Raw genomic sequence first — 26,624 nt, forward strand, 5'->3', positions numbered from 1 at the left:
GCATCCAGATGGAACCTGCTGAGTTGGCGCCCACTGAGTGCAGACCTCTATAAGGGATTGTTACCCAAGCAAAAGGGGTTCCTCCTCTGATATGCTGTAGGGAATGGAATCAGGCCTCACCCTATCCTTTGTACTTGGTGATGGGTCTACTATCAAGCTGACCAAAGGGGTATGGCTGTGTTCGGTGCCAGGAAAGAGGAGCTGGACATGCCCATCTTCTGTCCCCACATACTATGAAACTAAAAGACAGAACACCAAGCAGAGAGGCACGCATGAAGAAAGCACATTGGGAACAGCCTCCCACCTGCCATTGTTTTATTTTCATGCATCAGTAGTCGCGGAGGTTGGACGGATGCCCCAAAACACCATTAGTCATCTTCACACTTTTTCTCCATCACAGTAAATTCGCCATTCCAGGGAAGTGCTCCTACCAAAAAGCTGCAGCTTAATTTCTGAAAAAGAAGACAACAATAAAAATCGGTAGAGTGCCGAAAAAAACAGAAAACCCATTGTCCTGTTGTTAGATGTCAGTTTAGGAATGTGCTGAGAGATGGGTCACCACCCTCGAGCGATGCTCCCAGGAATCTGCAGAGTTGGAAGCTGCAGACTTCATAGCCATCAGCAGTTTCCCAGAGGGATCTCTGTTCTATTTTAACCACAGGAAGACAAGAAATGTTAATAATCCTAATATTGTGGTGCAAGTTCAGATATAAACTTGACATTATTTTAATTCTCTTTAATGCAATGTAAATAAAACAATTCTAATTCTTAGCTAAAGTACGTTATTTTATTGATTAAATAATCCATTTTAATGTTGGCCAGGTTGTGGACAAAAGGGAATGCTTGTACACTGCTGGTGTGAGTGTAAATTAGTGCACCCATTGTGAAAAGCAGTGAGGTGATTCCTCAAAAAACTAAAAACAGAATTACCATTCAACCCAGGAATCCTGCCCAAAGGAATATAAATTATTCTACCATGAAGACACATGCACATGTATGTTCATTGCAGCACTATTCACAATAGCAAAGACATCAAGTCAGCCTAAATGCCTGTCAATGGTGAAACGGATTTAAAAAACAGTGTGGTACATATATACCATGGAATACTACACAGCCATAAAAAAGAATGAGATCATGTCCTTTGCAGTAATATGAATGGAGCTGCGGACTGTTATCCTAAGCAAACTAATGCAGAAACAGAAAACCAAATACCACATGTTCACACTTATAAGTGGGAGCTAAACAATGAGAACACATAGACATAAAGAGGGAATTACAGACACTGGGGCCTCCTGGAGAATAGAAGGCAGGGGACGGAGAGGATAAGAAAAAAATACCATATTGGGAACTCTGCTTACTGCCTGGGTGATGAAATAATCTGTACATGAAACCCCTGTGACACGAATTTACTTATAACAAACCTGCGTGTGTACCCCTGAATCTAAAATAAAATTTTTAAATCCCTTTTGTTCTAATAACAAGTCAAGAGCAATTTATAAAATTTTAGGGCATAACATATCTTTTCTTCCAAAGAACTCTGCTTTTATTTCAAAATATCATTAAAATGACAAATAAAATAACCTATGTGTATGTGACAGATTAATGAATGAGTGGATGGATGCGTCGATAGATGGGGAGGCAGAGAGATGGTGGTCCTGGACAAACTGCAAAGGCCATGTCAAATAGACTGAAATCACTGGGGCACTTCCAGGAGTTAAGAGGCAGACAAAGTCAGAAAGAAGAAAGTTTAGTCCCTGCTGAGTATTGAAAATCTGCAATAAAAAGTATTGGATCAAGATGACTTTATAGGCAGATTACATCAAATTTGGGAAACCAAAAGCATCTGCTTGGAAAAAGAGAAAGTTTTTATTATTGACAAATGTCTGCTTAAACGTGTGTGTTTAAAACCTGAGACATATCATGGAAATCTTAGACACAAGTGGGCTCCTTGGGAAAAAATTTTCTTTAATGCAGTTTAATATTTCCTACAAACTGCCAAAAGCAAAAACTTTCCTACAATCCCTAAAAGCCCAGGAGAAAATATAAATTTAAAACAACCATACTCCTACTACCAGTAAAAGATAAAACAAGCTTAAAAGATCAGATGGCATTCAGACAAGCTCACTGCTGAAATGTTTGTCCTGACAGACATACTGTGAGCTGGAAATGATAGGGTTTGTTTCATTTGAGCATACAGAGGCAGATTTCATCAAACGTAGTGACAGAGCAGTTCATAAACGTACTTGCAATTTCCTGTGCCATGGTAGTGCTTAAAGCAGTGGTTCTCAAAATGATCCTAAGGCCAGCAGCAGCAGCAGCAGCAGCAGCACCACTTGGGAACTCATTAAGAATGCAAATTCTCAGACCCCATTTCCTGACCTACTGAATTGGAAACTCTGCAGGTGGAACCCAGTCATCAGGGTTTGTCAATATCTCCAAGTGATTGTGACGCCTGCTCACATTGGAGAACCACTAATGTAAAGACAGGGGCAGTGATGCACCTGTTGGGCAAACCTGCAGAATGCTCAGGCCTTCATCAGTCTGGGACCGAGTACTGGCATGTGAGCTGCTCTAAGATAAAAAGATACAGGCTTGAAGCCAAAAGCCCCTGGGCCAAGTCCTCCTTTTGTTGGGAGTCTTTGGGTTTGCCCCAGCCTTCCTGGAAACCTGGGCTGACCCCAGCAAAAATCAGCTGTAAATCCAGGAGGGTGGAGCCACCATCTGGCTTAGTCATTGCTTAATCTTCAGCACTCAGAATAGACCTGGTACAAAGCACGCAGCACCTGGTGCTCAGTAAGTTTCTATGAGTGGATGAGTGAATGAATGAAGTTCCTTTTGTGCCTGTACAAGGATGAGTGACTGTGGGCCCAGCAATAGCGGGTGGCTGGTCTGGACCCGAGAGGACAGGCTTTTGGTGATTGTTGTCCGGTGTGCCTACATCAGAAGATCAGAAGTCAATGGAGCCCTTGAGATAAGAGTGGTCTTGACAACATCCTTTCTGCAGGATGAAGGATGAGAAAGAAGCTCAGAGGGTTCCACCACATTCTGTGGCCCTGGATCCTCTGCTCTAAAGGCCACAGGGCTGGCTATCTGGGGCTAAACACTGGGAGCCACCCAGACCTCAAAGAGAAGGTCTGCATGCCTCAGCTTTCTCTCTTGGGCTCAGAGCTGCCCAGGCCGTCATGGACAGGTGATTCATCACCTACCTTTTTCAGCTTGGAGTTTTCTTGAATGGCACAGATTTCATTAGTGCTGAAAGGCTTTCTGCAATCGCTGCGGGCAATTTCTACATCAATAAGGTATTCCAGACGATTTGTGACCTGTTGGTTAGCAGTTATGCAATTGTATTAAAAAAGTTGTATTTTTAAAAAAGTTTTGGCAAAAAAAAAAAAAAAAAATTACTCTCACTCTCGTCCTTTCCACTTTCCTTCCTCCCTCACCCCACGACAGAGCTTTAGCGGAAGGCTAAGATACCCACTGCTTGGAGCCCTGTGCACACCAAGACCAGTCAGCACTCCATAGCCTCCTGGAGCCAGACAGTTGGGTAAAGACTCCTCTGCAGATTGTCACCTCCTTGAAGGCAAGGCCTTCTCATTCCATTTCCTGTCCCCAAGCCCAGGGCATGCTGCATGCTCAGTGAGGACTGAGAGTAGAAAGGTGGGCTCTCCAGAACCATCAGCTCTCCTGGGCCTGAGATGCTCAGGTTCACACAGGCCCAACCAGGGACAGCCCCTTCAGCCACATTAGGCCCCAGTCCCCCAGATTCCAGTGAAACCTCCCACCCTCTAGGGTTTCCCCACCCAAAGCCCTTCCCACCAGCTCAACACACAGTCCATAAGGACCCATGCAGACATGAGTTTGCCTGTCTTGTTCTCTGCTGAGTCTTTAGTGAGCAGAACAGCAGTAGGTTTATAGCAGGACATTACTATTTGTTGAATTCATTAGTGACTGAATGCAATCAAGGCTACTTGTGATGCCCACTTAAATCTGTTTGCATCTGGCATTAAAGGATTACAGCAAGAGATGAAGGAGTGTCTCTGCTAGTTGGGTCCGGGTTCACCTGGACTCACCTTTCTTTATCAGATCTTTTCTCATGGCTAGCGCTCTATTTGTCTCCCAACCTTAGCAAATACACGAACATTTGATTAGAAGTTTGGGGTTTAAATGAGTTAGTCTATGCAAAGGACTTAGAACAATAGCCCAAGCATTCGTGGATGGCACTCTGTGTGTGGCACTGCCTTATTGATGCTGTGGAAGCATCTACGCTGTTAAGCATTCACATATTTAGGATTTTTGCATATGGATATTTTTCTCATATGGCCACTCTTTCAGTCTGACTTCAACTGTGCCGCCACATGAAAATGTCCACCTATATGGAGAGACACATTTACCTGCAGCTGGGCTTGCAGTGTCTTGACCACCAGGAAGACATACTTGTCCTCGCTCTCTTTGTTGTATTCTTGCATGGCAAACCACAGACACTGCTTCACGTTGGCATTTGAGGCATTGACGGGTTTTAATTTCCTCAACACCGCCGTCTCATTCTTGTTTGAGTCTTTCCTGGCCACCAGGGCCAGGGGAATGGTGAGGAGGAGCAGGGAGAGCCACCGGCACCTGGGCATGGTCCCTTGGGCAAGAGGCACAGTCAAGTCTCCTCCTCGTCCTTTCAGGGCTGGAGCTGTGGGCAGGATGGGGTGGCCACGGCTGCTGCTTTGGATTCAAGAATCTTCGAGCCACACACTGCCTCCTGTTAGCGTCAGCCCAGCTGTATTCAAGACAGGGCCGTTAGCGTCACTCTTGGGGTTAGCCCTCTCTTTCTCTAAGGAAACCCACCCAAGAATGCCAGTTAAGGGGTTTCTCTACCAGCCTCCCCTCTTTATCCTGAGAGCAATCTGTGTGTCTAGGGAGAGCTCCTTTCCCCTTAAGCCCCGATGCGTCTATGCCTACCCCTGCGCACGTTACTCTTGTTATCTGCTTCTCCGTCCTGTGTGGTGTGATCATGAAAACTGTGGCTGCCTCAGAGGCCTTGTGGTCTCAGCCATTGGTGGACTTTCAGCCTGCTCTGCCTGCAGCTCCCTCTTACTCCCTGTGGGGTTGGGTGACGACCTGACCTGTGGTTCTCCTGGGTCTTTGGCACTCTTAGTTCATGCGTGTGGCCCAGTCAAGGATCTCTGTGGGTCCTGGTCTCCAGTCTCTCTTGCCCTTCTGAGTCCACGCCCTGCAGGGAGGTTACGCTTTGTGATGTAATTCAGCACCTGTGTCCTGTCCCAGTGAGGACACTTCCCACTTGCCAGCCTCAGGCCTTTGGTCTAAACAGCTCTCACAGGGGCACAGAGAGCGGGCAAATGCCTCCTGCTCTGCCCTCAGAGTCGGGGGCCTGCAATGGTTAATACTGTGTGTCAACTTGATTTGATTGAAGGACACAAAGTATTGATCCTGGGTGTGTCTGTGAGGGTGTTTCCAAAAGAGATTAACAATTTGAGTCAGTGGGCTGGGAAAGGCAGACCCACCCTTAATCTGGTGGGCACAATCTAATCAGCTGCCAGCGAACATAAAACAGGCAGAAAAACGTGAAAAGGAGAGATGACGGGTCTAGCCTCCCAGTCTACATCTATCTCCCATGCTACATACTTCCTGCCCTCGAACATCAGACTTCAAGTTCTTCAGTTTTGGGACTCGGACTGGCTCCCCTTGCTCCTCAGTTTGGCAGACAGCCTATAGTGGGGCCTTGTGAGCATGTAAGTTAATAGTTAATAAACTCTCTTATATATATATATATATTTTATACATATATTGTTTATATATATATATAAAAAGGGGAGTTTATTAAGTATTAACTATATATACACATATATGCATGTATATACATATATATATGTATATCCTATTCATTCTGTCACTTTAAAAGAACCCTGACTAATACAGGGCCCCTCTGGCGTCTTCTGCTCACCTGTGCCAATGGGTCCGGCTTCCTGAATGCCTGGCCTCTGAACTCCCTTGATTTGGGCCAACAGTACCCCCCTGCCCTGTCCTGCCAGGGTGAGGGTCACATGGCCCACTCTGATGCCCAGGCCTGGCCCTTAGTGGGAGGAGGGGGGCATGCACCTGTTAAGCTCTCATAGCTTCTGCTTTTCTGTGAAAATCCCAAATCAGTGTCCAGAAAGTTCCTGGTGAGGCAGAGAGACGAGCATTCTTCCTAGGCTTCAAAGATCAATGGGTTCTATGAGCCAGGGCAACATACAGAAAATACATATAGGCAGGAATCTGTCAGGCAAGTGGCAAAGCATTGCAGAGTGCAAATGCATTATGCTGTATTTAAACTTTTTCCCTATGAGTGGATTATTCAGATGTTTCTCATTTTCAGCTGTTACAAACACTATTGCAGCAAACAATCCCTTTCTAATATCTTCATGATGTTACACAAGTACTTTTGTGTAATAAAAGATTAGATGGAAAATTGATACAAAGTTTCAGGCAAATTTAAATGTATTATTTATTGCCAAAATGTTCATCACTTCCTAATTACGTATTCATGATTTTCGAATCCTGCTGTGTGTTAAAGGTACTGATGAAGATTTAAAACACCAGGGCATACCTCACTGATAAAATCGGAATCTCTGGAACAGGGTCCAGGAAGCCAGCTGTTTTTAAAGTTCCCCAGGGGTTCCAATCTGCAGCCAAGTTTGAAAATCGGTGTAGTGGATCTGCAACTTCCTGATATTAATGTGCACATGAACCACCCGGGACTCCTGTTAAAAGGCAGGTGCTGAGTTTGTGGGTCTGAGGCAAGGCCTAGATTCTGCATTTCTAACTAGCTCCCCATGTGATCCAAATGCTGCTAATATTCAGATCCCAGTTTGATTAGAGAAGTATTGACCTGTGACAATCCCTGCTTCTTCATATCTTTGCCTTCAGTCAAGCCTTTCTTCATGGGATAGACGATTATGTTCCATTGATTTGATTTGTACTATTTGTATTATTGGTCAGGGTTAACCATGTTTTCATAGAGACTCACTGAGTCTAGGAGCACCTGATCTGGGCCCCAGGATGCATGTAGAGCAGACTTCCCCTTGGTGAGACCAGCTGTGACACCCTGAAGTAAAGCCAAGCCTCCTGGACCAGACAAGGGGCAGTCAGCCTGTAGACCTATGTGCCTGAAAATGAAGGCTCACTGTGGTTAGCTACAGGGTAGGGGTGGTTTGTTATGCAGCACTTCTGGGCCAACAGCTGACTGATACACACACATTCACTGAAGCAAAGCAGTATTTCTAGGTTTTAGACTTTGGAGAAGTATGTAGTGGTGGTTGATAACTAGGTAAAAGATCCAAATAATATACCCCTAACACTTTCATGCTCCTCTGGCTTTCACAAGAATGCACACTCACATGCACACACACATGCACACACACACCATCATGTGGATATTGCTTAGAAATTTTTGATTTGGGCTTTCTCTGAACATATTCAGAGAGCTGCTCCTGTTGCTTTGCACACTTTTCAAGGAGGGTAAATCCTCACCGCTGCATGCTATCAGTTTTGAGGCTGTTTCTTATGTAGCAGAGCTTATTGATACCAAATCTTTATACCTGAGGTCTTTTGTCTTCCTCTAATTTTAGGAAATGTATCTCTATAATTTCTTCAAATATTTCCATTTTTTAGTTTTCTTTCATTTTGAGATGTCTATGGTCTTTTGGGGAGCAGTAGTTGCAGGGTTTTTGTTTGTTTCCAGCTTTATTGAAGTATAATTAACAAATAAAAAGTTATTTATAGGGTGCACATGTGATGCTGAAATAGACAGATAGCAAAATGATTACCACAATCAAGCTAATTAACATATTCATCTCCTCATATAGTTACCTTTTTTTTTTTTATGGTGAGAACACCTGCGATCTACTCCCTCAGTGAACTTCAAGTATACAATACATTATTATTAACTATAGTCACCATGCTGCACATGAGGTCTCCAGAACTCGTTCCTCTTACAGTTGAATGTTTGTACCAGTTGACCAATATCTCCCTCTCTCCTCACCCCTAAACCCTTGGTAATCACCATTCTGTTCTCTTTCTATGAATTCGACTTTTTATTAGAGTCCACATATGAGGGAGATCATGCAGTACTTGTCTTTCTGCATCTCACTTATTTCACCTAGGATAGTGTCCTCGAGGTTTAAACTTGCCACTGCAAAAGGCAGAAAACCCCATAGCCTTGGCCCAAAAGCTCCTTCAGCTAATTAACAACTACAGCAAAGTTTCAGGACACAAAATCAACTTACAAAAATCACTGGCATTCCTATACAACAACAACAGCCAAACCAAGAGTCAAATCAGAAAGGCAATCCCATTCACAATTGCCACAAAAAGAATAAAATATCTAGGAATACAGCTAACCAGAAAGGTGAAAGATCTTTACAACAAGAATTACAAAACGCTGCTCAAAAAAATCAGAGATGACACAACCATATGGAAAAATATTCCGTGCTCATGGATAGGAAGAATTAATATCATTAAAACGGTCATACTGCCCAAAGCACTTTACAGATCCAGGGTTATTCCTCTCGAATTACCAATGCCATTCTTCACAGAATTAGAAAAACAATTTTAAAACTTATATGAAACCAAAATTCAGCTCAAATAGTCAAGGCAATGCTAAGTGGGAAGAACAAACCTGGAGGAATCAAGTTACCTGACTTCAAAGCATATTACAAGGCTACAGTAACTAAAACAGCATGTTACTGGTACGAAAACAGGCACATAGACCAATTGAGAAGAATAGAGAGTCCAGAAATAAAGCCATACACCTACCACCATCTGATCTTTGATAAAGTTGACAAAAACAAGCAATGGAGGAAGAGCTTCCTATTCAATAAATGGTGCTATAACTGGCTAGCTATATGCAGAAAATTGAAGCTGTACTCCTTCCTTCCACCATTTACACAAAAGAATTCAAGATGCATTAAGGACTTAAGTGTAAAACCTACAACTATAGAAACCCTGGAAGATAACCCAGAAAATACCATCTGGACATAGGCTTTGGCAAAGATTTCATGGTGAAGATGCCAAAAGCAATTGCAACAAGCCAGAAATTGACAAATTGTACTGATTAAACTAAAAAGCTTCTGCACAGTAAAAATAAACTATCAACAGAGTAAACAGACAACCTACAGAATGGGAGAAAATATATGCAAACTATGCATCTGACAAAGATCTAATATCCAGAATCTATAAAGAACTTTGTTTAAATTTACAAGAGAAAAACAAATGACCCCATTAAAAAAGTGGGCAAAGGACATGAACAGACACTTTTCAAAAGATGGCATACATGTGACCAACAAGCATATGAAAAAAAGGTCAATATCACTAATCACTAGAGAAATGCCAATCAAAACTACAATGAGACACCATCTCACACCAGTTAGAATGGCTACTCCTAAAAAGTCAAGAAATAACCTATGCTGGCGAGGTTGTGGAGAAAAGGCAACATTTATACAGGGTTGGTAGGAGTGTAAATTAGTTTAACCACAGTGGAAAGCATATGATGATTACTCAAGGAGCTAAAAGCAGAATTACCATTTGACTCAGTTACCCCATTACTGGGTATATACTCAAAGTAATATAAATAATTCTATCATAAAGACACATGCATGCAAATGTTCATTGCAGCACTCTACAGAGTGGTAAAAACATGGTCTCAACCTAAATGCCTATCAATGACAGATTAGATAAAGAAAATGTGGTACATATACACCATGGAATACTATGCAGCCATAAAAAATACAAAACAAGATTATGTCTTTTGTGGGAACATGGATGGAACTGAAGGCTATTATTCTTAGCAAACAAACATAGAAACAGAAAACCAAATACTGCATGTTCCCACTTATAAGTGGAAGCTAAATGATAAGAACTTACAAAGACAAAGAAGGGAACAACAGACACTGGGGCCTACTTGAGGGTAGAGGGTGAGAGGAAGGAGAGAACCAGAAAAGATAACTATTGGGCACTGGGCTTAATGTATGGATGATTAAATAATCTGTACAACAAACTCCCGTGACACAAGTTTACCTATATAACAAACTTTTACATGTACCCTCCAAAATAAAATGAAGTTTAAAAAATTAAAAATAAAAAAGAATAACTTTAAAAAATGCTTTTAATAAAGCAATTTTGACAGTCTTCCAAAATTGGAATCCACTTGCATTCATTTCCTGTGGCTGCTGTAACAACTTACCACAAATCTGGTGGCTTCAAAGAGCACAAATGTATGATCTCACAGTTCTGCAGGTCAGAAGTCCAAACTGGCTTTCACTGGGTTAAAATCAAGGTGTGGGCAGGGCTGTATTTCTTTTGGAAGCTCTAAAGGAAAGTGCATTTCCTTGCCCCTCCAGTTTCTGGAGGCTGACTACATTTCTCAGCTCCTGGTCTCTGATGGTTAACATTATATGCCAATTTGACCGGGCTGAGGAATGTCCAGATAGCTGGTAAAACATTATTTCTGTGAGGGTATGTCTATAAGGACATTTCTGCAAGACATTAGAATTTGAATGGGTGACAGAGCAAAAAAAGATCTGCCCTCACCAGTGTGGATGGGCATCTTTCAATCCGTTAAGAGCCAGAATAAACCAGAAAGGTGAAGGAAGGGCAAATGCATTCTCCCTGTTTGGGCTGGAGCATCATCTTCTCTTGTCGTCAAATATCAGAGCTCTTGGTTCTTAGGCCTTCAGGCTCAGACACCACCATCAACTTCTGTAGTGTCTCTAGCAGTAATTTCAGAAAGAAGGTTTTCGGACTCGGTCTGAATTACACCACCAGCATTTCTGCTTCACCAGCTTGCAGGTGGTTGGTCATGGAATTTCTCAGCCTCTATAATTGTGTGAGCCAGAGCCCTCAATAAATATATAAATATGCTATTGATTCTCTATCTCTGGAGAACCTGGACTAACACAGTCCCTTCCTCTATGTTCAAAGCCAGGTGTGGAGTATATTCAAACCTCTCTCGCTTGCTCTCCCTCTCTCACTCTCTGCTGCTTCTGCCATCACATCTCTATCTCTGACTCTGATTCTGACACTCCTGCTTCCCTCTTATTAGGACCTGTGTGTTACATTGGAACTGCCCAGATAATCCAGGATAATCTCCCCATTCCAAGATCCTCAATCACACTTACAAGCTCTACATGCAAAATATATTTACCCCTCCTCAACATTCGAATAGTCTCAACCGTTCATACCACCATACCAGGAGATTTGGGATGGGCCATGAAACTCCCTGAAAATAGACTTTTGACCCCAATGGTTGTCATCAACTCCTGTTACTGAAAGGAATCTTGCACTGTCCTGTTCTTTCCTGGGGCCCTGGTACCTGCAGTCTTAGAATTTGCTGCCAGTTTCGATGGTGAAAAATTGCTTCAAAACAAGAGCCAATCTGTAGCCTCTAGTCACTCAGGAGTCTCACATAGATTTTGTTTTGTTATTCTTTGATGGTCACTAGAATTTAAGTTTCCTTCTCGTTTCTGTAGTCTCTCTAACATTGATTTCAGAAAGAAGCCAGCAGCCTGTGCTAGTTCACCATCTTGACAGAAACTGGAGGCCACAGGGGAAATGAGCATGAAAATGGTCCTGAAGCTAAGTGAGCAGTAACCACAGGAACAGAAACAGAGTCGAATAAGCAGAAGGAACTTCAGCTTATCCATCCAAAGGCACATCAGTAGGAGGGTGTACAAACACAAAATGAGAAAATACAGTAAACAGAAAGGCTTGAAAATAACAGAGAAGATATCTAGTATAACAGTAATAAAAATACCTCAGTAAATAAAATATTGAGACTCACAGATTGGATTTTTGAAAAAGACCCACAGCATAGTGTCTATAAAAGACTATCAAAACAAAAAGATGCCCAAAATGTTTTTTCAAAAAATGTTGGAAAAATGTTTGGACAAATTTGAACCAAAAAAAATTAGACTATCAATCTTAATCTATGGCAAAACAGAACTGAAAGCAAAAAATAAAGTAATAAGAAACGGTGGTAGATAGAAATCTTAAAAAAAAAAAAAAAGAAAGAACCAAGATATCCCCTCAGGGATACACTCTCTGTATAATCTCCTCCCCTTGATTGTGGGTGGGACATAGAAATATAATGGAATATCATTGCTGGGATTAGGTTAGGTTATACGGCAAAGGTGACACTATTTCATAGATGTAATTAAAGTCTCCAATCCGTTGCTCTGAGAAAATATAAAGGCATATTTCCCTGCATGGACCTTACCTAACCAGTGAGTCCTTAAAGGAGAATCTAGAGAAGAGTTCTACTTTCAGGATGACAGATTGGGGAACTCCATGGACCCATCCACCCAAGAAAATGCAGGAAACCCAGACTATGAAAAACAATCTTGAAAAAGAACAAAGTTGGAGGACTCATACTTTCCAGACTCAAAACTTACTATAAAGCTACAGTCATCAAAATGGTATGGTACCAACATAAGGTTATATAGAGAGATCAATGGAATAGAATTGAGAATCCTAAAATAAACTCATATGAGCTTAGAGGAGGACCCCAAGCCTCAGACGAGTCCACAGTCTTGACTGACAACTTGATTTCAGCATTATGAGACTCTGATCACAGGACCCAGATAAGTCTGACCCACAGAAACTGAGAAACTCAAATAATAAATAATCTTCTAATGTTGTGGTTATTTGTTATATAGCATAGAAAACTAATACAGGAACAAAAATAAACAAAGGAAAAAATAGGACAAGAAAATACAGTCATCAAAACATTTATATATCATCATTGTAGTCTAACAAATATCTAGCAAAAAATAAGAGAACTGCAGAGAAAAAAAGATAAGTGACCAACATTTTATTTGATAGTTCTGAAGCCAAAAATTTTTAGGTCAAGAAGACAAAAAATAAGCAGAGAGGAAAAGACTTGAAGAGTACTCTAAAAATGTTTAGTATAAAATGCCACGCCCCACATTAAAAATTATAAAATTAAGGATTTCTGATCCACAGAAGACATAAGAAGTCAATAGATACATGACAGTGTAGACAAAGACATTGGCCATGTCTGAATTAATATGTAGAACAGAAAATCAGTGTGAAGATAAACCTCATAGCCAATAGAACGTCCTGTGTTTCTCAAAATCTGTTTTGAAAGACCAGCCTTTTTTCGCATTTCCAATCAATTACAGACTGTATTTTTAAAATATAGAAAATATAAAATATATTTTATATTTTAAAATACATTTTAAAATATAGAACTAATTTGAGGTTATGTATGATTTAGACGGCATTTTAGATTTTTCTAGCAACTCACAGGATGTAAGCCTGGGACATGTCTGTGTAAAATATAGACCATTACAGAGATAATGGGTATCATCATTTAAAAAGCAGCAGAACTCTTCAAGTGGGGTGCTGCCAGGAGGCTGGAAGAGGAATGGGAGGAGGCCATTCAGGGTCTGTGGAGCTCAGAGTGCAGATGGGGCAAAAGATGAGTATAGCATGACTGGAGACCAGACAAGCTGTTCTTCATGACAGATAGATTTGTTACTTTGATCCGCTGATTGCATTCCTGGGCTGACAGGAGAAAGGAAATAAATGATAGCAGATTTGTAGTGGGTGATTTTGTTTTGAAAAAAATAACATTTGGGAAACATCAGAAAAAGGAGATAAGTGGCAGTTGCAAGTGTTCCTAAGCCTTTGATTTGTTCTTTGCTGAATGCCTGTGGATCCGTGTGGTTGGAAACTCAAGAGTTAGAAGGGCAGTTGGTGATATGGGTAGTGAACTCGTTTGGCCCTGAGTTCAATTTCAGAAAATCCCAGTAATTAACCACAAGAGTAGCTCGGTGCCCTAATATGAAGATGGGGAGGGGGCTGTGGTGAGGGTTAAAGGAGATGATTTCAGTGACCGTATTTTACAGTGTCAGGTGTGTGGGGCCATAGCTCTCCTGTCTTTCTCTTCAGACTCCCTCACTCCAATGCTGAGGTTTCAATTAAGTCCTAATTTTAGGAGGGGTCTCAGCAAATGCATTCCAAAGAGCCCTGCTGCTTCAAAACATGCCACCCAATAAGATGTAGAAAACATTCAGGGTTTGACAGAGATCTAGAATTTAGAAATATGTGTCAATTTTGTGTACTATAACTTTCAAATAAATTTTTACTTCCTACTTATTCAGGCCACTTAATGACTGAGCCAAATCCAGAGAGATTTCTCCAGGACACAAGACAGACTCGTGGATTCTTCTGGCTGATCTTGGATATTGACACATTATTCAAAACTCTACTAATTTGAGGTCATGATATAACTAACAAGAGTGGCAGGCACAAAATTTACTAACCCTATCAAAGCTGCTTACTTAGCTCATGACTACTGGACACCACCAACTCAGTGAAATCTGCAATGGGGCCATGTTTTTAATTTCTGTGAGAGCCGGAACTAAAGAATACAGACCATGGACAAAATACTAAACTGCAGTAAACACGATTTCTAAAATACTGGAGTACCTTAAAGAACCACTTCACAGCCATGGCCCCAAGCACTGAACACCTGAGGACTTCATGTATTTCCGATTTAGGCCCAAATTTTCTGTTGCTCTAGAAATAGTGGTGATGCTTGATCCCTAAGAGAAATATAAAATGAAACCAGTGGGATTTTTTGTGGATCAAGGGAGAAAACAACTGGCATATTGTGAAAAAGAGCAGGATGCCAGGCCTTCCTTGTAAACTTGGAATTGAAGGTAAAGGTGCATCCATCAGTGAACAATGCTGACCGGAGCTCAGGGAGGGTGTGGTTGTGCTTGTCCGGAACAGTAGGCCTGGGGTCCATAAACAAGGGCTCCACCCCTCCCCGCCTGAGTGCTCTCAAAGCCAAGGGCCAGCAACAGATTGGTTTTGCTAACCATGCAGACACACCTTTGGTAATATAAATATGCCCTATCAAATTGTGGAAGCATGTTGCACACAAATCCTGCACAGAAATTGGTTAAAGGACCAAAGCTGCCCCATCTTTTTGCCATGACAGATGGAGCTACCCAAAGCTGTTTCTGAAAATTCTGTCCCATAAGCCCTTATGGCAAATTCATGCAAATGAGCCAGCCAGGAAAAAGGCAGACTTCTTACCAAGAAATATTCAAATCACCCCCCAAACGAAGGATGGAGGAGTAAAGACTTCCTAGCCTTTCTGTTCGGAAAGACTCCTCCAGAAACTGTTGCACTGTCTCTTTGTCCAACGCATGTCCGCCCACCACACGATCCCCTCATCTCTCTGCCCCTCCAAGGTTGATCCCCCACCAAGACCCCAGCAGAGAGGCGTGCTCATCAGGATGGGTGTCTGTCACCACAGTGCTTCTCCCAGGGGCAGTGAGTGATGCTGACAGCTATGAAGCCCTGGCTGGGTCCCAGACGGGTAACACAGGTATCAGGATCAGGTGGGGACATGCAGACTGGAGCTGCCATCTTCTGAGTTGTGATTCATGCAGCCCTCGGTGTCTGCAGAGGGTAGAGCTTCCTATCAGCTTCAGTGACCTCCTCTGACCCCTGGGTCTGGGCCTGACCCCTCTGCTGAAGGGCCACACACTGTGAGCCTGTCCCTGAGATGGAAACAGAGGGGACACATGTGGCTAACAAAATGTTCTGCATTCCTTTGAGTAGATGGATAAGAGCATAGAGAAACTGGAGAAGGAAGGAAGGAAAGAAGGAAGGACGGAAGGGAGGGAGGGAGGGAGGGAGGGAGGGAGGGAGGGAGGGAGGGAGGGAGGGAGGGAGGGAGAAAGGGAATAGAAGAATTAATGGACGGATGGATGAGCACACAAACCAACTGGTGGGAACCCTACAGTAACTGCCTCAAATCAACCAAGGAGTTTGATTTATTTAACACTCTACACCTGCAACCAAAGTAATAATGATGATAATAAATTCACCATTGCTTATCAATGGCTTATAAACAGTATAGGAGAGAGAAAACTGCTCAGGGACTCAGGAAGTGCTTTGAAATGCCTTTAATTCTGCCAGGCAGCACAGATCTAGGACTACAGATTGTCACACTTTGGAGGAAGAGCGGACTTCTGCTGCAAAAAACCATGGACTCTGTCACCACCTTCTCTCCACACAGGTGCTTTTCAGGAGGCTGAACTGGGAAAACCAAGGTCGAACATCCACTATAAAAGTGCAGCGCACCTGAAAAAAAAATTGTAAGACTCAAATTAGAAAACGTAAGCATTGAGAGCATCTAGCATGCAATAGGGGGTCAAAATATATTTAAAAATACAAAAATAAGTCAATAAAAAGCAAAAGCAGTCACCCAGGAACAGGGCTTGAAATGCCTAAGGCTCTACCAGGACAACGGGCACAGGTGGTTTAATCCTCCCACCTGAGCCTGAGGATTTCCGAAGGGATGCCTGGTTGAGTCATCATCTGACCCCTGAAACATCATGTCCACTCACAGCCTCCAAAGAGCACATGAGGGTGGATAAGCTGCCTCCACCCTGTGTGCTCTGGGGGAAACCATGGGCTTACTAAAGGAATGGCCCTGCCAGTCACCCACCAACTGAACAGCAGCTGTAAACCCACCCCAAAGGGAGGCTGCCCATGAGGCTGGGGGTTGGAGGGTGAGATCAGCCCCACTGATCCTGTAACGCTGATTCAGGGCACCCTCAAGCTCCAGGATCCCATCAATCACGTGTGGGTCATAGAAGGATGGTGTCAGAACTCAGACTGACCAGGACACATTCTTACCACACAGGAACTAGAGGGACAGGTTGGGTGACGAGAGAAACTAGACAGTCCTCCAGTCCCCAAGAACATGAGTAAAAGAAGAGTGAGGGCCACAGGGAGAACACTGTCTGCCTGGATCTTGAGGGTCTCAGGAAGGTACAGGGCTGGCACCCAAAGTGAGGGCTCCATCCAGAGACATAGGCCTTGCGGAATCTGCAGGTACCTGTGTCCAGCCAGCTGGGCTGTGGGCTGAGGGCTCTCCCTGACATTGAGGGCCAAGCTCTGTCTGTCAAATAAATGCCTGCCTTCTGCCTTCACTAAGGGAGCCCTGACACCAGGTGGGAGAGGGCCAGGGACCCTCATTCTGCCCTAGGATCACCCCAGATGCCTTTCCTAAGCCTCCCCCCAAAGGCCTGCCTTGACATTATTTTTTATTCCTGAGAGATTCATGATTTGGGTTCATTTTATTCTCAAACCATTTTCTCTTCTGTGCCTTCTTGCAATGGGCAATTGTCAATGTCTTCATCATGTTTCTTACAAACTGTACGCCCCATCTCCAAGTCCATTAAATATATGAACGTCAATCTCTGTCAAGAAGAAATTGGAATGAGAAAAACAGAATCAAATAGAAAAGTTGCCAGAAGAGGTGAATGTTAATATTCATGTGAATAAAGATATACATATCCTGTGCAATCTTTCTTCTCTTATTTTTTATTTCAAGTTTCTTGTTTCAAATTTTTCTCTTTTTTTTTTTTTTTTTTTTTTTTTTTTTTTTTGTTTGAGACGGAGTCTCGTTCTGTCGCCCGGGCTGGAGTGCAGTGGCCGGATCTCAGCTCACTGCAAGCTCCGCCTCCCGGGTTCACGCCATTCTCCTGCCTCAGCCTCCGGAGTAGCTGGGACTACAGGCGCCCGCCACCTCGCCCGGCTAGATTTTTGTATTTTTTTAGTAGAGACAGGGTTTCACCGTGTTAGCCAGGATGGTCTCGATCTCCTGACCTCATGATCTGCCCGTCTCGGCCTCCCAAAGTGCTGGGATTACAGGCTTGATCAAATTTTTCTCTTAATTCTCCATTTTTTTTTTTTTTTTTTTTTTTTTTTTACAAAAACAGATATCCATTCACTATACTTAAAGCCTGCACTAGAGTCTTTCCTGTAGTACTCTTCTTGATGTCTAATACCTGGCAGTCATATTGACAGGACAATGAATACACAGGGTGTGGACCATCACAAGATTGAATCCTACACAGCAGTGCAGGCAGTGTAAACAGAATGGCACTATCCCTTGGGAGATAGATCTAGATGGTAACCTGGGGTGGGGAGTCCTGGGGGCTGCACTGTTGTGTCCTTTATGTGAGTAAAGACCGCACAAAAGTACTTGAGAATATTAATTGAAATAAATATTAAGGTTGTTTTTCAGTATGTTTATTAGGGTGCTATAAAAAGTTATTAAAAGTTATGGTCATTTCTGTAAATAGAGGTTCATAAAACTCAGGAAGCACCCAGAGAGAAAGAAATCAAATCCAACCAGGAAATCTTCCCAGGCTGGAACTCACATCTCTCCTGAAAGTTGTCTAGAAAGCAGACATCCCTTGGGGATAGCAATCCATGCAGGTGACAATGATACCCACTCATGCCTCTACACACGCACACATGCTCCAACACATCAACACACTCACACACACTCATGCCCCAACACACATGACCTACACACTCACACACTCATGCTCCAACACATCAACACACTCACACACACTCATGCCCCAACACACATGACCTACACACTCACACACTCATGCTCCAACACATCAACACACACATTCATACCCTAATATACACCAACTCACTCCCAGTCATGCCCCAACACACACACTCATGCCCCAACACTCACCAACAACACACACACTCATGTCCCAACACTCAACATACATGCACTCCTGCCCCAACACACACACACACTCATGCCCCAAAACACAACACACTCACACACACTCATGCCCCAACACACACCAACACACTCACACACACTCATACCCCAACACACACGCACTCATGCCCCAGCACACACCAACACACACACTCATGCCCCAAAACCCAACACACACACACTCATGCCTCAGCACACACCAACACAGATACCCATGCTCTGACACCAACATGCTCACATGCTCATGCCCAACAAACACCAACTGCATAGTCACACACACACTCATGTCCCAATATACCAACACAAACACACTCTTATGCCCCAACACACCAACTACACACTCACATCTATGGCCTGACACACATCAACACACACACTCATGCCCAACACAAGGCAACACGCTTGCACCCATGCCCTGTTTGCAGGGGCTACCCTCACTAAGGAAGCAAAATAGAAAGCTGGAGCTCTCCTAATGATACCTTATATTTAAATTATATGCATTCAGAATTTGGAATGCCATTGCTCTTTCCTGCAGACCAAGGATCCACCCAGCCCTGGCCTGGCACCGGGGAATGTACGGTTCATGGGGAGAGACAGCAGCTGCTCACCTTGCGCTGGCTCCGGTGGACCTGCAGAAACTTGTAGGCAAACTCATCTTCCTGGTCCTCATTGAATTGAAACACAGCATACTCCACAGCACTGGCGAAATCCTTTAAGTTCTTATCGATGTCTACAAATTTGCAGCTACAGACATGGGTTCCCAGCACGATGAGCCCCACAAGCAGGGGCAGCTTCCACTGCATGGCTGTCTCCAGAGTTGGCACTGGAGGCCAACTCAGTGGAGGGGGAGGTGGCCACCACCGCTGGTGACACCTTTCCCAGCTCTGACCCCCCGCAGCACTGCCCAACAGAGGCCCTGAGCTGCTGAGCCTCCCTTTGACTAGTACTTCTGTCCAGTGCCTCTTTCCACTCCTCCACAGCGTTCTTCCCACTATCTCCAAACTGAAGGCCAGCAGAAGGTCACATAGCCTTGGACCCACAGGCATGCACGCTACACACAAGCCCTCACATTTTCAGGGCCACCTCCTCTGGCCCTGGCCCAGCCCTGATAAGACTGGGGAGGAGGTCTCAAGCCCACCTGCCTTGCCTTCACGGGGCTGCATTGCAGGACTGGCAGAGTGATGGGAACACTTAGGAATAATAATGGGCACTGAGTCCTGAGCAGTTAAGGGAAGAGCCATGTCTGCCTGTGACCCTGGCTGCAGTCCATGACCTCAGGGAGCCTCGGGAGGGTACAGTGGGGAGGGACCAGCTTTGGGGGCTGGGATCATCCTCTCCACCCTCTCTGGCACCTGCTAACCAACTTGCCACGTCCCCCTCCTGCTCTGTGGCCTTGCAATACTTGCTCTCAGCACAGGGGCCAGAAAGAAGCCAAATACAAGGCTAGAGCCCTGCTAGGATGGGTGTGGAAGGCAACCATGAACATGAGACGGGGCCAGGGGCTGGGAGAAGCCCTGGGAGCACTGGCCAATATGTGTTCTCACCCAGCGCTGCCTCTTTGTAGTCCCCTGGGCACGCACTGAGCCACCGTGTCAGACTGTCCTGAGGGGAACTGATCCGAGCTCTATCTGACTCCTGGGGAAGCCTCTGGGAGGTAAACAGGGCCAGGGGATGAGCAGGTTGGGAGGTTATGGAGGTGCCTGCACCGCATCTGAATGCACCAACGTGCACAAGGGGGCCTGTGCTGGAGCAACTGACCCTACCTTGGCTATGTGGTATGTAGATTGATGATCTCAAAAAATGTCTCAGAGCTTGGGCCACTGCCTTGGGGACCGGTAGTAAGGGCAGGACTGGGGCTGACACAGGAAGAGATGAGAATGTGGCCAGAATGATGAACACAATTATGACCACCTTCTTGCAGCTTCTCAATGGGAGGAAACACAGAGGCTCAGGTGCACTTCCACACAGCACTGACCTGAAAGTGGCCGACAGTGGGGGCCTGAGGAGCACAGTGGCCCTGTCAGGTTGATCATGCTCAAAGTGTGCCTGAACCCCCATGTGTCCTCCTGTCAGGGAAGCTACAGCTCCCAGTTCTTGCTCATCTTTGCCATTCCTGCCAGCAGGCTGATTAAAATGTCTCATTGTTGTCTTCCGAGGTTGGCAGGATCTGTCCTGAGGCCCCTCCTCACTGCTGGTGTGGGCTGTGATCACTTTCTCCAATTCCAGCTCTCCCTTACCCAGGGTTAGATATTTTATTAGACCTTCAAAAAATTAACTGTTGATCCTTTCTGTCAGTCTTTGCTTTCTCTTTCACTCACCTATGCCTTTTTGCTATGATTTTCTTCTTTTTTTCTTCTTTCTTTTTCACCAGTTCAGTTTACATTTCTTTGATTCTTGACATTGAAGGGGAGGTCATCAGTTGCATCCTGTTCATTCTCTAGCATGTGCATTTCCAGATCTGGAGGCAACCCTCAGAGCATGGCATCAGCAGCATCCCATAAGTTTGCTACTCAGGTTTCAGTTCCAGTATTTTAAAAGTACAGCCTAATCTGCACTGGGATTACTTCTTTAGTCCATGTGTTCTTTACAGGCGTGTAGCTGAATTTTCAAATATTTCTGTCCTTAATTTCTACCTAAATTTCACAGAGAACATATTCTATGTGATTGAAATTCATTAAGAATATGTTCAATTGTGATAAATATTCTATCAGGTGAAAAAAATGAATGTTCTCCAGTTGTTGGGTGATATTCTGTATAACAAAGATCAAATATGTTTAGTGAACTCTTAAATTTCTTGAGCCTCTTCTGAGTTTTACTTGGTGGGTTCTGCAGTTCTTAAGAGAGGTCCCTGAAACGTTCCCATGAGGATGATGGGGCTGCTGGTTTTTCTTCTAGCCCTGCAGTGTGTTTCTTTATATACTTTTAGGCTGTGTTAAGAGTGGGCACCACAGAACTGTTGTAAATTCAATAATTGAGCAAAACTGTGCCCTTTAGTTCCCAAAAGTCCATGTTTCTAATTTCATAAAATCGGAAGAGAGAGAGGCCATAGTCAGAACTGGTCATGCCTATTTTCACCAAGGTGCCCAACTAGAGGCTCATGAGAATCATCGGAGGAAACTTTCAAATAACCCAGCATCTGAGCCCAAATGCTAAAGAGTGCGGCATGAACACTGAATGCTGCCTGGTGCACTTAGTTGCATCTGACCTCAAATTATAACTTTAAATTGAAAAAGAGCAGGACACCAGGCCTTCCTTGTGAACTGGGAATTGAAGGTAAAGGTGCTTCCGTCAGTGAGCAATGCTGACCAGAACCCACTGTGCTTGTCTAGAACAGTGGGCATGAGGTCCATCAACAAGGGCTCCACCCCTTGCAGCCTGAGTGCACTCAAAACCAAGGGTCAGCAATAGATTGGTTTCGTTGACCACACAGACACATTCTTGGTGATATAAATATGTCCTCTCAAATTGTGAGGGGATGTTACAAATCCTGCACACAGGTGGATCAAAGGACCAAAGCTGCCTCATCTTTTTACCGTGATAGATGGAGCTTCCCAGAGCTGTTTCTGAAAATTCTGTCCCATCAACCCTTATGGCAAATTCATGGGAATGAGCCAGACAGGAAAAACGCAGACTTCCTACCAAGAAATATTCAAATCAAAGTCCCCAAAACCTAGGATAGAGGAGCACTTCAGGTCTGAAAGACTCCTCCAGAGGGCTTTGCATTGCCTTTCTGGCCCATCCATGTACCCCCCTCCCCCCAGACCCTCATTTCTCTGCCCCTCCAAGGCTGCTCCCCTACCAAGACCCCAGCAGAGAAGCTTGCTCATCAGGATGGGTGTCTGTCACCACGGTGCCTCTCCCAGGGGCAGTGAGTGGTGCCGACAGACATGAAGGCCGGGCTGAGTCCCAGCTGGGGAACATATGCACCAGATGGGGCATGGGGGACATGGGGACTGGAGCTGTCATCCTCTGAGCTGTCATCTGAACCCTAAAGAAGACATCCCTCAGTGTCCACAGAGGGCAGAGCCTCATGTCAGCTTCAGTGATCGTCTCTGACCCCTGGGCCTGGGCTTGGCCCCTCTGCAGAAGAGCCACCCTCTGTGAGCCTGTTCCTGAGATGGAAACAGAAGGGTCATGTGTGGTTAACAAAATTGTCTGCATTCCTTTTGAGTAGATGGTTGATGGCATAGAGAAATGGAAGAATGAGTGAATGAATGAGTGCATGAATAAATGAAGGAACAGATGGATGGATGGATGGATGGATGGATGGATGGATGGATGGATGGATGGATACACCAACCAACTGGCAGAGGGATCCTACATGAACTGCCTCAAGTCAACTGGGGAGTTTTGTTTATTCAGCACTCTGCACCTGCAGCCAAGGTAACGATGATAATGAATTCTCCCTTGCTTATCACTGCCAGCAACATCCGTGGCAAATAAATAATAGGAAAGAGTGCAAAACTATTCACAGACCCAGAAGTAGCTAAGATGCCTTTAATTCTGCTAGTGCAGCATAGGCCTAGAACTACAAACTTTCATACTGTAGAGGAAGAGATGACTTCTGCTGTGAAAAATCAGGGGCTCTGCCACTACCTGTTTCCACATTACAGGTGATGTTTAGGAGGTTGAACTGGGAAAACCAAGGTCAGGCATCCATGACAAATGTGCAGTGCACTTGAAAAAAAATAAATATAACATACAAATCAGAAAAATGTAATGCATTGAGAGCATTTAGCATGTAGTAGGGGGTCAAGATGTATTTAAAACCTACAAAAAAAATGAAAAACAAAAACAGTCACCCAGGAATGGCACTTGAAATGCCCAAGCCTCCACCAGGACAAGAGACGCAGGTGGCTGAATGCTCACACCTGAGCCTGGGGATTCCTGAAAGCATGCCTGGTTGGGCCATCACCTGACCCCTGAAGCATCCTGTCCACTCACAATCTCCCTAGCACCCATGATGCTGGATGAACAGCTCTCATCCTGTATGTTCTGGAGGAGAGAACGGACTTCCCAAGGGATGGTCCCTCTGGGTGACCACCAACTGAGCACAACAGTTGACAGCAAGGCTACAGATGGAAGGGCAAGACCAGCCCTGCTGCTCCTGTAACTCTGATTCAGGGCATCCTCAAGTTCTGAACTCTTATGGATCATGTATGGGTCATGGGAGGATGGTGACAGAACTCAGACTGACTAGGACACATCCTTACCACACAGGAACTAGAGGGACAGGTTGAGCGACCAGAGAAACTAGACAGTCCTCCAATCCCCAAGAACAAAAGAAGAGTGAGGACCACAGGGAGAACATCATCTGCCTGGATCTCGAGGGTCTTAGGAAGGCACAGGGCTGGGAAGCAAAGTGAGAGCTTCGTCCGGGGACAGAGGCCATGTAGAATCTGCAGGTGCCTGCTATGTCCAGCCAACCATGCTGTAGGCAGAGGGCTCTCCCTGGCACTGAGGCCAGGCTCTGTCTGCTTACATGCCAGCCTTCTGACTTCACTGAGGGAGCCCTGACACCAGGTGGGAGAGGGCCAGGGACCCTCATTCTGCCCCAGGATCACCTCTGATGACCTTTCTAAGCCTCCTCGCAAAGGCCCACCTTGATATTATTATCCATTCCTGAGAGATTCATGACGCTTTGGGGTTGATTTTATTCTCAAACCTTTTTCTCTCCTGAGCCTTCTTGCAATGGTCAATTGTCAACGTCTTCATCATAGTTTTTACAAATTGTGAGGCCCATTTCCAAGTCTGTTAAAAATATCATTGTGCACGTTTGTCAAGAAGAAATTATACAAACAATTGCTAAGTATTTTCTTTTCATGAATTTTTTAAAAAGGCAGAGAAACAAGTAGGAAAGTGGATAAAAGGTTGTCATGTGCGTGTCATATAAATAGGGCTAGACAGGGCCATGTACAATCTCTCTGCAGGTCAATAGAAGAGAGTCCACTAAGTGCACTTCAGATACACACTGGAATATTCCCAATGGCTAATGCCTGACAGTCAAATTGACAGTGATAAACATATAGGGTATGACACACTCACACAATCAAATCCTATGCAGCAGTAAGCCTGCGCATGCCGCAGCCACACCTGACAATACACTGCCTCCGCCTTACACCTGAGCCTCAGCCACACACAGAGGGCTCACACTGGGTGGTTCCTTTTACGCAGAGTGAGAAATGGGGGAGACTAATGCCTGGGATTAGAAACTAGATCAGCAGGACTCCTTGCAGGGATAGAATCTAGATGGGATCACAGAGGGGGTTCTGGGGGATGGCACTATTCTGCTTCATGTGGGTGCTGACTGCTCGTAACTGTCTACCTTGCCAGTTTTCATCGAGGTGAATGCAGAGCTGCACCATGCTGTTGTGAATGTTTCTTAGGCTTCTATAAGAAATGATTAAAAGTTATTTCCATTCCTTTATGCAGAAGTCCATGAAACTCAAGAAATACCCAAACGTAGAGAGAAAACCAATCCAGACAGGAAGTCTGGGCAGGCTAGGGCACAGGTCTCACTGGACAGCCTAGAAATGATCAAGAAACCTGACCCAGTCAGGGGCTCAGCAATCCATGTTGGGGATGAGATGATACCCAGCTATGCCCTGGCACAAACTAACAACACACACTCATGCCCCTATACAGACAACACACTCACACTCATGACCAACACACACAACACACTCACACTCATGCCCTATACACACAACACACTCGCACACTCATGCCCAACACCTGCCAAAAACATGCACTCATGCCCAACAAACACCAACAACATACATTCATGTTTAACACACACACTCATGCCCAACACACGCCAACACACTCACATTCATATGCAACACACACAACACACTCACACCCATGACCAACACACTTACACTCACACATTCATGCCCCTATACACAGAACACACTCACCCTCATGCCCAACACACAACACACTCACACATGCATGCCCAACACACACCAACACACTCACACTCAGGCCCCTACACACACAACACAGATGCATGCCCAACACATACCAAAAACGTATACTCATGCCCAACACCCTCACACGCTCATGCCCTGACACACACCTACACATTCATAGTCATGCCTGACACACACCAACATACACTCATGCCCAGCCCTCATTAACACACTCATACATTCATGCCCCAACACACCAACACACTCACATGCACTCCTTGATACACACCAATAGCACGTTCATGTTTTTACATATATCAATAACACACTCACATACTCATATTCCCATACACACCAAGAACACTCACATATGCCCTGCCCCTCCTTGCATTCTCCCCTCCTGGGCTGGCGTGAAGTCCCCCCTGGGCACTGTGGCTGGGCAGCAGCATAACCCCCTGTGCCCAGGGTTCCTGCAGCCTCCCAGGGTCCATGGATGGAGATGCAACCCAAGGAAGGGGCAGATGGCCAAGGAAATGGGTAAAGATCAGGAAGGCTGTGTGCCCTCCACAGGAGGAAGGGTTCCCTGAGCCCTGTCTTCAGAAGTGTGGTACAGACGTGGGACCCCCCCCCCCATGTGAGCCCCTGCTGCCATCACCCCTGGCTCTAGGCTATTCAGCTGGAGAAGAGTGTTCTGGAAATGGCACCCACCTTCTGCTGGGCTCGCTGTACCTCCAGCAACCTGTACATGTACTCTTCCATAATGTCCTCATTGAACCAAGCCACAGCAAGCTCTTTTGAGGTCATAAAATACTGATGTCTATGAATTCTTTTTGAATGGTCCAGATATGGGTGCTCAGCACAATGAGTGCCACAAGCAGGGTCACCTTCCACCACATGGCTATCCTCAGCGTCCGCACTGGGGGCCAGGGACACCGGGTGGAGGAGTGGAGGCAGCTGCTGCTGGTGACACCCTTCTCAGCTCTGGGTCCCACACAGCCCTGTCCACCAGGGGCCCTGAGCTGTTGAGCACCTCCCTTTGAGCAGCACCTTATCCAGTGCCTCTCTCCACTCCCCCACAGAGT

General features: G+C 44.8%; 2 protein-coding genes across 3 annotated transcripts; both read right to left on the reverse strand.

Moving 5' to 3' along the window:
• Positions 1-265: 265 nt before the first annotated feature.
• Positions 266-5,187, reverse strand: CST8 (cystatin 8). 2 transcript variants are annotated; one of them, XM_010369078.2, is made up of 4 exons: positions 5,107-5,187; positions 4,392-4,765; positions 3,207-3,320; positions 266-452 (listed from the first exon to the last, which is right to left on the reverse strand). In XM_010369078.2, the coding sequence occupies exons 2-4, from the start codon at positions 4,620-4,622 to the stop codon at positions 369-371; spliced, it is 429 nt and encodes a 142-aa protein (XP_010367380.1). In that variant the 5' UTR covers positions 4,623-4,765; positions 5,107-5,187; the 3' UTR covers positions 266-368. The 2 variants fall into 2 exon arrangements, with proteins under 2 accessions (XP_010367380.1, XP_010367379.1); XM_010369077.2 differs by having other exon boundaries at positions 271-452; positions 4,948-5,173.
• A 10,893-nt stretch (positions 5,188-16,080) lies between these two features.
• LOC104666921 (cystatin-12) lies at positions 16,081-19,431 on the reverse strand. The gene is made up of 3 exons (XM_010369079.2): positions 19,237-19,431; positions 17,181-17,291; positions 16,081-16,122 (listed from the first exon to the last, which is right to left on the reverse strand). Exons 1-3 carry the CDS (start codon positions 19,429-19,431, stop codon positions 16,081-16,083), a joined length of 348 nt encoding a protein of 115 aa, XP_010367381.2.
• Positions 19,432-26,624: the final 7,193 nt, after the last annotated feature.

The sequence above is a fragment of the Rhinopithecus roxellana genome, chromosome 13 (genome assembly GCF_007565055.1).
Source record: "Rhinopithecus roxellana isolate Shanxi Qingling chromosome 13, ASM756505v1, whole genome shotgun sequence".
In the NCBI taxonomy this organism is placed as follows: Eukaryota; Metazoa; Chordata; class Mammalia; order Primates; family Cercopithecidae; genus Rhinopithecus; species Rhinopithecus roxellana.

Coding starts and splice junctions, on each gene's coding strand:
- LOC104666921 (XM_010369079.2), bottom strand. CDS start 19,431: ATGCAGTGGAAGCTGCCCCTGCTTGTGGGGCTCATCGTGCTGGGAACC. Junction 17,292..19,236: donor TCCACCGGAGCCAGCGCAAG/GTGAGCAGCTGC, acceptor TCTTCTTGACAG/AGATTGACGTTCATATATTT. Junction 16,123..17,180: donor AAGGCACAGAAGAGAAAATG/GTTTGAGAATAA, acceptor TGGTTTTCCCAG/TTCAGCCTCCTGAAAAGCAC.
- CST8 (XM_010369078.2), bottom strand. CDS start 4,622: ATGCCCAGGTGCCGGTGGCTCTCCCTGCTCCTCCTCACCATTCCCCTG. Junction 3,321..4,391: donor CACTGCAAGCCCAGCTGCAG/GTAAATGTGTCT, acceptor GCTAACCAACAG/GTCACAAATCGTCTGGAATA. Junction 453..3,206: donor AAAACTCCAAGCTGAAAAAG/GTAGGTGATGAA, acceptor CTTCTTTTTCAG/AAATTAAGCTGCAGCTTTTT.